Source organism: Equus caballus, chromosome 17, assembly GCF_041296265.1.
Source record: "Equus caballus isolate H_3958 breed thoroughbred chromosome 17, TB-T2T, whole genome shotgun sequence".
NCBI classification, from domain to species: domain Eukaryota; kingdom Metazoa; phylum Chordata; class Mammalia; order Perissodactyla; family Equidae; genus Equus; species Equus caballus.
In genome coordinates, this window is record NC_091700.1 from 36,162,427 (window position 1) to 36,175,008 (window position 12,582).

Sequence of the window (12,582 nt, forward strand, 5' to 3'; positions counted from 1 at the left end):
CTCCTGGGTGCTAGGGGTCACTACCAATCAGGAACTCTTTCAATTTAATTTATTGGATTGAGGTTTCTTGAACTGTGATTGTAGCATAAATTCAAATCCCAGCATGAGAATAAGGCTGGTTACAAAACATTAGGGAAGACTATTAAAATTATTAATGTTTTAAAATCCAGTGCCAGCAGATATACTGACTTGCTTCTAGGTTCAATTTGCCAGCATATAGATTTTTCCAAGTTTATCTTTTCAACTAAATATATATCCAGTTTGGGTGCCTGGATATCTGTGGAGGTCTCAGAGTCAACTGCACACTTCTTTAGGTTCAAATCCTATTACTTGGTTAACCAGCAAAACTCTAGATTCCCAGGGATATGTCAGAGCTTTTCAAAGCCCTCTCTTGACATCTGTTCCACAGTTTGTTTTTTTTTTAAATGTTACTGTTACTGAAAGTTTCTGAACTTGGTGCCAATCCAAATAATGAGAACAGAGTTTTGGGTAAAAAGGAAAAGAACAGTTTTATTATTTTCTTTCCCAGGCAAAGGGGGTACCAGTTAGCTAATGCCTTAGGAGCTACTGGCTCCCTGTTAAGAAGTGGGTAAAGGGTTTTAAAGGTTTGCTGCTTGTAGGGAAGGAGAACCTGTGACCTTGCTGATTAGCGCTTTCCCACCAGCCTGTGTTTGGCCTCAGGAGGCTGCTTGCAGAGAGGTGAATGGTGAGATAAGGGAATCTGCAGGTGGCTAACCTTGGTTGTCTCCCTCCGTGGTAGATGGTGGATTCTGGTGCCAGGAAGCCAAGGAGTTGGGGCCTGGGAAGCTTCAGTTTCTTGATATTCTCTGGACATCAATTTTCCTGTAATAAACTTCAAGGACCCATGATTAGCCAAAACTTTAGTGTGAGTCCAGTGTGAGGCCACCTGGGCTTTAACAATTTGTAACTTATATTTGGTTGTAAAGCTTAGGGAGTCAAAGGTTAAAGAAACAGATATTTACATATGAGTGTAACTAAAGAAGCAGGGAAAGGGGATGAGTGCTTTCTGGTTTTAACCCTGTATATGCTGGGTTTAATGCAGGGGAACCAATATGAGGGCCCGTATTACTTAAAAGCGTGTAACATTACCTATTGTTTGCCCCACCTCCTATCTACCACTTTAGGCAGCCACATGTTAACTAACAAAGCTCTACGTTTTTGGTTTTGACACACTTCCAGGGCATCCCTGGTTTCCGTGTTGGCTTACCACTTTAGTTTCAGCTCTAGAGTGTAAGAGTGTATGTGTGTGTGTGCGCACGCGTGCGTATGTAAACATTTAGTACTTCTCTTACTTTCTTGTGAGTTTAGCATTTAAAAGTATGTTTGAAAGTAATGTCAGTGAAAATGGCAAAGTAGAGACCTCCAGATATTCTTCCCTTTATAAAAGCAACAAGAACACTTGGGGAAAATGGTGAGAATCAACTTTTTCAAAACTCTGGAAATTAACCAAAGGCTTGCAGCCATTTGGGGAGCATTTATTTAAGAACATAGGCTGAATTTTGGTGGGACCAGGGGGCTCTGTGATGTTCTAACTTGCCCTATTCCTATCACACCCTCCCCAGCTCCATAGTAGCCTTGAAAACCAACATCCTGCAGTCATGGTAAAAACCAGCCTCTTGGATGCCATTGGAGGGAATAAAAGGGGATTGGACTCATTCAAAGCCCCATTCCCAGAGAACTGTCATTATTTGACCCATCTAGTGGGTCCCTGGGAAACCCCACTCAAAAGACTGCCTTTGACCTGACTTGTAGCTCCTCCAGCCTCTTCCCTGAGGACATTTGTTGAAAACAATCAATCAGAGGCAATTGTCAAATGTCATAGCTTCCTGAGGTGTAAATAGCAGTTGGGGCAAACAATAGGCTAACCAAAATGCTTAAAAGAAAAAGCTGTGGAATGAGATGTCCATAGGGAGCTTTGAAAAACTGCAACACATTCCCAGGAATCTAGAAGGACACCTGTACATCTTGGGATGTGCACATGTCCAGGACTTTGCATACTTAGGAAAGATGTGAAAAGGCCCAAAGCTCTCACCTCTGGCTAACCTTGAGGCTATGGTCAAGAAGAAAATGAAGGTTATGGTGGAGTTGTAAATTTTTTGGCTAAATGTTGAAGGCGTACTCTAACGTGCACACAAAGCTCCTTCTTAACAACTGAGAGACTTAGTGATTCCAGACATCTGAGGGAATCTCTGTCCAATTATTAGCTGACCATTATGCAAATCAAACTGACTTTAGTGGTCACACTGCACAGAGAATAGAGAGTTTACAGAAGTAGTTCAGGAAAGTCATTAAACAAACACACAAAAAAACAGCATCAATAAACCCTGAGGAAAGGGAAAAGTCTGATTTCCAGTTGTTAGTATTCTTTTTTATTTTTCAGTGAGGAAGATTGGCCCTGAGCTAACATCTGTGCCAGTCTTCCTCTATTTTGTATGTGGGATGCCACCTCAGCATGGCTTGATGAATGGTGTGTAGGTCCACACCTAGGAACCCAAAACCCCAGGCTTCTGAAGCAGATCGTGCAAACTTAACCACTGTATCACCAGGCCAGCCCCTCTTCTAGTCTTCAAAAAGTCCAGTTTTCAACAAAAAATTTAGAGACATAGAAAGAAGCAAGGGCTGTGACCTTCAGAAGAGTTTCTTGGCCTTTTTTTCATCCTCTTATATGAGACAGGAAGGCTAGAGGGGGATTGGGTTCTCTTGTTACCCTCCCCCTAGGCCAGATGAGGCTCTGATAGAGTAGTTTCTCTTTAGGGCAGGTCTTTCTCACAGAGAATAGAATGCTCTGAGCATATTTCAAAATGATCTGGCCTTTAAGTCATCAACCTGACACTTAAGTCAGTGACCGTTTTATTCATTTTTGTATCTTGCAAAGTGCTTTAGAGAAATACTAAATAAATATGACTTTAATCTTTTTTTCCCCATGTCTTCAACTGTGGCCATTTACTCAATACCAGAACATGTACCAATACAGACTGTCAAACTTAACTGTCTTTATTTATTCCTCTTTTTGTGGTAATTTTTATATCGTAATTTCCAAACAGAAATTTCTAATGCTTTATCTATATTTTTAAATCTTTATTTCCATATTTGTTTTCATTTGTTTAGCATGTGCTTCTGCCTTTCAGATTTACTGTACTAGGAATATGGGTGTATTTTTGATTTACACGTAATATTTGATTGCTTTCTTTCAATCCTGTGAAATCATAGCCTGAGTAAATGAAATGATTTTTTCCTGAGTCTTGTATTAACCTTGCCTATTTTAGTCAAATTTAATATTAGCTGGAAAACATTGAGCCCTCTGGTCATTCTCTTCAATCCACAGGGAAAGCCAAAAACTTATGGTAACCTTCTTCAGACTCAAAATATATAAGATGCATCCCCTCCATCAGATGCAAAAAAAAGAAAAAGAAAGTAACAGGTGAGAGTCTACTCTGAGATTATTATCCTGGGATCTTTGATCTTGGTACCCCTCCCTCCCAACATTTCTTTAAGAAGAACAGCGTCTGTGTGTCTGTTATTTGTTTTTTAAAAAAACTTATTTTATTGAAGTTATATTGGCCTATAACTGTGTAAATTTCAGTTGTACATTATTATATATCAGTTTCTGTATAGACTGAAGGTGTTCACCACCAATAGTCTAGTTTTTATCCATTACCATACATATGTGCCCCTTTACCCCTTTCATCCTCCCCCCATGCTCTTCCCCTCTGGTGACAACTAATCTGTTCTCCTTATCCGTGTGTTTGTTTATCTTCCACATATGAGTGAAATTATATGGTGTGTGCGTCTGTCTTTAAGTCCCTGCAGTCTAGAACCCAGTTCATTCTATTCCTCACTCTATTATGATCTCAGGAATGTCAGGAATCTATTCTTTGGGACTGCCATGGAGATGGAGTTCTTGTTTCAGTACTGGCTTGTACCCAGCACAGGTAAAGACCTAAGGATGGGGGTCTCTGGACAAGGACATCCCATCCCATCCTCTGCCCACTATATTGCCCTCTCATCCTCAGAGAGTTAGAGTGTAACATTTTAGAGGCGGCTGGGTTACGGAGGGGAAGAAGGGTGGAGAGAAGGGGCAGGATGGGGGTCTCTGGGGCCCAAAGACAGGAAGGTTTGCCTTGCGCTCATCTATGGGGAGCATTAATTAACATTTCTCTCCCACGCAGAGACCTCCCCGAGCCCCCTCACCCTTGGGGGACTGGGGACAACTAGGTGGATGTAGGACCAAGTAGCAGTAACCTTGTTGCAGGCCGGGAATTGGGCCAAGATGACTTAACGGGCTTGGTTTTGGGAAATTAAAAATTAAAAAGAATGAAAAAGAAGAAAAGGCATTATCCCGAAAGACAACAGGAGAGAAAACTACTACTAGGATTTCAAGTTAAGTTCTCTCCCATTTAGGAAAAGTTGTACCCAAGTCAAATATCTGAGTCCTGCACCCTACGGCCCCACCGTCCCACCGCCCCTCTGCCCCTCGGCCCCTCTACCCTTCTGCCCCAGCCCCTTGTGAGCTGCAGCGCCTCATCGAAAGCAGCTTATCGACAGGTAAGCGAATCTTGGGTTTGTAGGGGAGGGTTACCCCCAAGAAATCCAGCTCTCCGTTGGCCCTTCCTGGTTCTCTGGGCCGCCTCTCTGGAACAGATGGCAGTGGCCTCGGAGCTTTGAGATTACTGTTTCCATTGCGCATGAGCTGGTATCCCTTGAAAGTATGGCATTTACTGGTGTTCTTTTGGGCCCCAAGCCCAATACTCAAAATCAACATTTATGCCCAAATTAATCTGTCTTTTAAAAGTATTTTTCTATTTGTTTTCACTTTTCTCTCCTTGCCCAGAGTTTAGGTGCTTGTGGCACGTTTTTCAGTGTAGATATAATGTTGCTACTGATTAACTTGACAGTGTACTTGGTAGTGTCTTTTTACTCTCTAGTGACTTCCAGTTTTCTTACATGACATAAATCTGCTCTGTGAAATGTTGAGAGGCACATCTCTTTGCTTTCCTAGTCCTTTGATTGATTCTACAGACTATTTCAGGGTTAAAATATCGTGAATCACTATGATGATGTAAAATTGGCTTGAAACGGGTTTTGTTTCACTTTCTGGGTCCTGTGTAGCAAGTGAACAATCTTTAAAGCGCCCTATACTTGAGCCAAACTTGAATTTTATCGAACATTCAAAAAATGTTTTCCTCTATTTCTTGAACTAAAATAAAATAACTGAGGGCAAGTACACAATGCCTATTTCACAGGATTGATAAAATTGCACAGTATTGTAGATTTCATGTTTGTGGATTCAAAACTTTAGAAATGCTGATCCATACCTAGTAAGTTCTATGTGTGACTTTCTTTCTAAGTTGGGAATATCATTTGTGTTTTAAACTAATTGAATATAAAAATGCATGCTTTTCCTTTTCTTAGATTGATTTAGAGTAAATTCAACCACATGACTGCAACAATACTATGAAGAGGAATAGTTTAGATCTCTGGTTCAGCTGTTGCAGAAGTAATACGTAAGTGATAAGATTCAAATTCACTGAATTTTAAACATAATTCTCAGCCTTGGTTAATCGAATAGGGAATACATGCGTCCCTTCTTTCATAATAGATGTAGACTGTATGCAAATGAAATTTGTCAAACTCAGAATTTAAAGACCTTGTTTTATGCCTGTAATTTCCTTAAAAATAGCATAGCTTAGGCAGTGTGCCAGTAATAAAATGCATGTGCCAGTCATGGTCCCTTTAAGCTCCTCCAGGGGTGACTGGTTGCTCTGTCCATGGATGGTGAGCTAGTGTTCAACTCAGGAAGCCATTTTCCAGAGAAGGCCACTGCAACGGCTTCCGTTGTCCCATCTTGATCAACACCTGAAACACTGTTAATTCCCACAGTGAAGGTCACAAATGAATTTTTCTTAGTGACAGTAGTGGCGTGCAAATCAGCATGATAGATGTTGGAATTGTAGGAATATTCAAGATCTGTGGAATTGGCTGAAATATTTTAGGGACAGCCCACTCTTGCATCAACAGGTTATCAGAATCAAATGAGTGAGGCTTGTAGTATATATACACTTAGGGATGACGCCAGAGGCTTTATCCTTATAGTGTCTCAAGCCATTGGTTGAGAAAGATTTTAGCATCTAGAATATGGGGAATCTATTGGAAATGAGCCTTTCATATAAGGTGATGTTTGGAGGACCTAAAAGGACAGACAGCTTACAAATGGTTGTGCCTGCTTACTACTGAATGTTTCATTAAATGAATGTCTGTATGTATGGCATATTTTGTCTAAGACCTGCTTTTGTTGTAACCTGGTAGCATGACTTAAAGGTGTAGCTACTCTTCAACTACCCTAGATTTCTACTGTGGCTCCTCCTACCAAAAAGCACCTAAGAATTGTGCATGCCCAAGTTAGTTTAGGTCAGTTTGCAAAACCCACTTTCCTTAGAAGGCAGTTTAGCTACCTGCTTACTCATGTCCCATGAAGGAGTCACATCTATGTCCCCAAGCAGTTTATCAAGCTAGTCTTTCAGGTTTCATATACTACTCTCCTTGAAAGGAGTTCAGGTAATATCTAGGGACAGCTCATGCCCTGTGGGTAGATTGGTGCCCCAAGCAACATTCTTAGCAGTCCTGGCCTGTCATCTGGATCTCAGGGGTAATTTGTGTATCTGCCAGTTCTCTTTCTCAGAAGCCGTCTGGAAAATCCAGTAATCATTCAATAGGCTACCTATGTCAGAAACTCAAATTCTTACCTTTTTGGTTACCCAAATATTTTTCCCTGATGTAATTTATTAGTGTATTCTGCACAGTCAATCCTGGTAGTCTTCCTGTTGAAAAGCAACTGATACATATAGAGGTCTTTCTTTTTGAGGTAATCTTTTCTCTTAAGGCCTGAAGGGACTTCTATGAGCCATGCTTCATGGGCATCAGTACACCCATCTAAAACTGGGACTGCTCCTTTCATGGACCATCAGCCCAGGCCAAGGGGTTTGATGACCCATAGTCTAGCTCTTCTTTCCAGACAGTTTGCAAGAATAACATAATCTATCTGTGCTTAGAGTTCTAAGCTATTGATTAGAGTCCAAAATTGGTTTGTAGGGTGGAATAAAGAAAGACCATTTGATACAGTGTTTCTAAAATGTGTTCCTCACGTATTTCCACTGTGAGAAAGAGGTTTTTGTGGTCAAATAAGTTCAGGAATCTTTGCATACTCTGGTCTCTCTCAGATAATCACAATGCTTATTAGTATACAAGTCCTACACACAAAAAAAATGTGTGCAATCGATAATTTCTTAATTTTATTGAACATTTGGAGAGTTAGGAAAGTATTGTGGCTAAGAGCATGGATTCATTAACAGATGGATTCAGATCTCAGCTCTACCATTTCAGGCTGGTGATGATGGGCAAGTTACTCACCATCTCTGTAGCCCATTTCTCTCATCTATAAAATGGGGATGATAATACTATATACCTCCATGGGATTATTGTGAAAATTAAATGAATTATTTTATGTAAAGTATTTATAATAGTACCTAGCCCATAAGTGCTATTATTATTATTAAATCCTATTAATATCTCCTCAAGCTACTCTTCCATTACATACACATTGGGAAATGCACTTATTAATATATTGTATGTGACCCAAGGATGCCATAAGAGCAAATGCTGGTGTGGTCATTGAAACATGTCTTGTAGAAGGCATTTCCTGTGACATTTGTCTTAAGATCATTTGCAGACTTGATGCTTACTAAGCATGTGTGATGTCCAAAAGCCCACTGAAGAAAACTTTTCAATGCAAAAAAATGTTTAAAAGACAGATATATTGAAATGATGGAAAAATGGAATCTCCAAACATTTCAGTTGTCACCAGGAAGACCTAATACAATGTCTAAAACCTACTTTTAGATACTTTTGAAATGAGAGAGAGATGATTCAGTTAATAAAAAGTAAGTTATGAGGTTAAAATATCTAGTTGTTCTAAAATTTCAGCATTCATTTTCTTAGTGTATGACTATTCTTACGACTCTTTCTAAAGACATTTGAATGCAAACTCTTAAAATACTGTAAAAATCTTTCATGTGAGATGATAGCAAATAATTTTGTGCCTTTTTAAAGGAAAGATGAAAGTTTGAATACCACTTTCGGATCAAGTGCCTCCTCTTTTAAATGTCACACAGCTGTTGCATGAGTCCTATCTCTATTGTGTTGAGTAATGGTAGAGAGGATTAGATACAGGTTGGTTGCTTGATGAAACAAATTGGCTTGCCAGTTACATTTGATAGACACTACATGCTGAGCATCTGCTACTCCGCTTTACATGTTCACATTTTCCAGGCACACTAACTGATATTAACCGACATGTTAGAATCCCAGTTTATTAATTTCAGTCTGATGTGTAGTTGGAAGGGGATAGAATGCTCATTACAGTTGGTTGGCACATTCTCTTCCCAGAATAAATTTCTCCTTAGAAAACCCAGTCAAGTTTTGTTGATGAGGATAGTCAGGATAAACGCAGTTGAGTGATCTCAAGGACGTTCTGTGCCCTTTCTTCCTGTTGGGCCTCACCTTGCAAGTGGTCCAGGAAATGTCTGTCAGCCTGGTTGGAGCTCTTGGTATACTGACCAACATGAAATCTTTGGGAGTTCTTCCCCTGACTGCATATTGGCTCTGCTTCCTTACATGACATTAGAACCTGCATGTTACCATTAGTTAGATCACAGATGATTTGGCATTATTTTTAGTTTCCTTGCTGAGACCAGAAGACCCCCTAGTTACTTTGGAAGATTTGAATGGTACTTCGCTTCCATCCATCATGCATTTACACATCATCTGTAGTCAGTTACGCATGCAGCTGACTATTCCCATTCAGTTTTCGTGGATTCTTGGTTCAGAGTGTGACATCTGACATGCAGACTGAGGGTGACGGCACAGTAAGAGATTTTCTTTTGATGGTCATCATGTTTTTCTGTGAAGGATTAGCACATTTTTATGTTGCTTACTAAGCAAGAGATTTTCAAGCAGAGCGTTAGACAATCTTTTATGACTAGATTCTCAGATAACTATTTAGAAATTGTATGTTACAGCAAGAAGACAAAGTTCTATACTTCTGCTAGGTTTCATTATACTTAGCTGGAGGCTTTGACTCCCACAGTGTCAACAGAAGTCATTAAAACAAATCTGAGGGGACAGCTAATCTTTGACAAGGGAGCTGAGGGCCTACAATGGAGAAAAGAAAGTCTCTTTAACAAATGGTGCTGGGAAAACTGGAAATCCCCATGTAAAAGAATGAAAATTGACCATTCTTTTTCACCGTTCACAAAAATAAACTCCAAATTGATCAAAGACCTAAAGATTACACCTGAAACAATGTCTTCTAGAAGAGAATATAGGCAGTACATTCTTTGACATCAGTATCAAAAGGATCTTTTCACACACCATAACTCCTCAGATGAGGGAAACAATAGAAAGAATAAACAAATGGGACTTCATCAGACTAAAGAGCTTCTTCAAGGCAGGGGAAAACAGGATTGAAACAAAAAAACAGCCCACTAGTTGGGAAAAAATATTTACAAGTTACTTACCCGACAAAGGGTTAATCTCCATAATATATAGAGAACTCACACAGCTCAACAACAAAAAATCAAACAACCCGATCAAAAATGGGCAGGGGTCATGAACAGACATTTCTCCAAAGAAGATATACGGATGGCCAGTAGACACATGAAACGATGGTCATGATCGCTGATCATCAGGGAAATGCAAATCAAAACTACAATAAGATATCACCTTATACCTGTTAGAATGGTAAAAATAACCAAAACAAAAAGTGACAAATGTTGGAGAGGTTGTAGAGAAAAAGGAACCCTCATACACTGTTGGTGGGAATGCAAACTAGTGCAGCCACTATGGAAAACAGTATGGAGATTTCTCAAAAAATTAAAAATAGAAATACCTTATGACCCAGCCATATCACTACTGTGTATCTATCCAAAGAACTTGAAATCAGCAATTCCAAAAGTGCCATGCACCCCAATGTTCATCGCAGCATTATTTACAATAGCCAAGATGTGGAAGCAACCTAAATGCCCATCAACTGATGATTGGATAAAGAAGATATGGTATATATATATATACAATGGAATACTACTCAGCCAGAAAAAAAGATAAAATTGTCCCATTCACAGCAACAGAGATGGAACTTGAAGGTATTATGTTAAGTGAAATAAGCCAGATAGAGAAAGACGAACTCTGTATGACTCCACTCATAGGTGGAAGTTAAACATAGAGACAAAGAGAACTGATCGGTGGTTACCAGGGGAAAGGGAATTGGTGGGGGGAGGGCACAAAGGGTGAAGTGGTGCACCTACAACATGACTAACAATAATGTACAACTGAAATTTCCCAAGGTTGTAAACTATCATAATCTTAATAAAAAATTAAAAAAAAACAAATCTGAGCACAAAATTGTACAGTGCCAGATGGTTTTCTGACTTAGGATTTTTTGTAGAATACTAGGTTTTTCTTAATTGAACTCATTTCTGGGTCATTTTTTTAGTCTTATTTCCAATCTGAGAATCCTACAGATACAGTTTCCTCTGTTTAAACATTCCTATATGTGAGTAATCAAAGTTCTGAATAAATTAATATTTTAAGTATAACTTGGGCAACACATTTTAAAGGGAAATCTGCAGTGAATGTATCAGAAAATTATTTTATTAGTACTTTATTAATAATTCACTTAAGAAGAATATAGTGAGCACCTACTATGCACCTGGCATCAATATATGTGCTAATGATATAGATTAAGAAGCAGAGATAAGGTCTTTGTTCTCTTGAAGTCTACATTTGGGCAGAAGAGGTGTAAAAGACTGAAAATAAATTAGTAAATGAAAACCAAGCAGTAATGAGAAGTCCTGTTGAAAATTAAACAAGTGATAGGGAGTGAGTGTAAGCCTACTTCTGGTTGAGGGTCAGGAAAGATCTCTTTGAGATGATGACAGTTTAAATGATGTCTGATTGACAGACGAGTGATGTGGTTCTGAGACTGGACAGTGAACCCACACCGCCGAAGCGGTGAGTGCTGAATTTTAACCATTAGGCCATCAAGGCTAGCTCTAAGGTCTGATTTTCTCAGTAAATTTAATATGAGGGGAGGTGATGGCCCCAGGCACAGACAGTCTCAGAAACCGTGAAACACTGCGTCCACTCAACACCTGTGGTCAGGATATGTCACCTTTGAGCTCCTGAGGAAAGCAGAATTTGAGGAGGCATTTGAGGTTGTCACCTGGGGCTTTGGAGACGGAGGAGGTGGAGGAGTGAAGGATCAAGGATTGTTCAGCCCTTCCCTGCTTTCATCAGCTAACCTAATGCTACTCTAATTTTATCCTACCTACATCTGGGTGGTTGCTACTTGTTTCTGCTGAGAAAGAAAAGTGATCACTTCCAAGCAACTCAGGGGAGAGGCAAGAACGGTCCTTAAAATTTTCCCTCACACTGAGGCCCTCAAGGCTGCCACCCACTGCCCCTAATCCCAGGCTACCCACCAACTAAGAGACAACCTTCAGACCTCTGTCATTTTCCAGGGTGGTCACTCTTGTTATTTCTGGGGGTGCATAGTTCCTTAGGACTTCTGAAGTTTAGGAGGAGGATGCAACATGCCGTACCATTTGGCGTCTTGATAGGAACCCATGATTTCTCTGGAAATTATCAGGGTGTGTTACTTTGATGAGAACCTTTAAGTGTATTTGAACTTTAAGATATATATACTAATGTATATTGTTGCCAGATACAGAATTAATGAAATTTGAAAGAATTTGGTGAAGAGTGCAGGCTGTCCAAAAATCAATGATATTTGTGCAATGCTGAATATTAGCATGATACTGTGAAGGTGACAGACTCAAAGTGCATTTTGCAAGTGTCTCATTTTGTAGATGAAGAAAAAGATAAATAGAGAAAAGATTACCCAAGCCACTTTTGAGGTGAAAAGTCAAAATTGATTTTGGATAATATAACCAGATAGCGTTTTCTGAAAGGACTGTAGAGAAAAAGAAAAAGAAAAAGAATCATTGTAAACGCATGGTCTTCACGCAGGTCAGAAAATCTTTTAATCATCATTTGGTCATCCTTGACCTTCCTACTTGTTTCTTTCCTACCAAATAACAACCAGGGACTAGGCCCTGACACTGTATGTTCATTGTTCTTGTGTATTCTCTTTCTATCTATATCTCTGTGTTAGCTCTTACTTGGATGCACCTCCCCATCCCGACACACTCAGATCCCTCTCACGTTTCCCAAATTGATTCCAGAGTGCATGAAGGAGAAACAAAATGGTGAAGAAGGAAGGAGGTTTAATCATGAATGCTATGTCTCCCTTGTTCCCTTCATTCTCTTTCCAGTGGATACACACAGGGACACACAGACACGCACACACGCACACACAGAACCCGGAAACTGTGTCAGAGGTTCCAGTGCTGGACCCTGAAACGGATGCTTTTGTTTCTGTCGTGTTTCCTCGTGACTTTACTTTTTGTGTGCTGCAATTCTGTTGGGAAAAAGAACCTGATTATCTTC

The 12,582-nt window shown here is 39.7% G+C and overlaps 1 protein-coding gene across 1 annotated transcript in view; it reads left to right on the top strand.

The window, feature by feature from the left end:
- The window catches only part of LOC138918351 (phosphatidylinositol 3,4,5-trisphosphate 3-phosphatase TPTE2-like), a 390,322-nt gene that overhangs the window by 276,339 nt on the left and 101,401 nt on the right, over positions 1 to 12,582 (top strand). The window contains exons 1-3 of the mRNA XM_070239585.1: positions 3,862 to 3,953; positions 4,423 to 4,566; positions 5,434 to 5,525. Coding sequence (XP_070095686.1) covers positions 5,476 to 5,525 — 50 coding nt within the window. The 5' untranslated portion in view covers positions 3,862 to 3,953; positions 4,423 to 4,566; positions 5,434 to 5,475. Of the gene's footprint in view, positions 3,954 to 4,422; positions 4,567 to 5,433; positions 5,526 to 12,582 lie in introns of the transcript that reaches the window.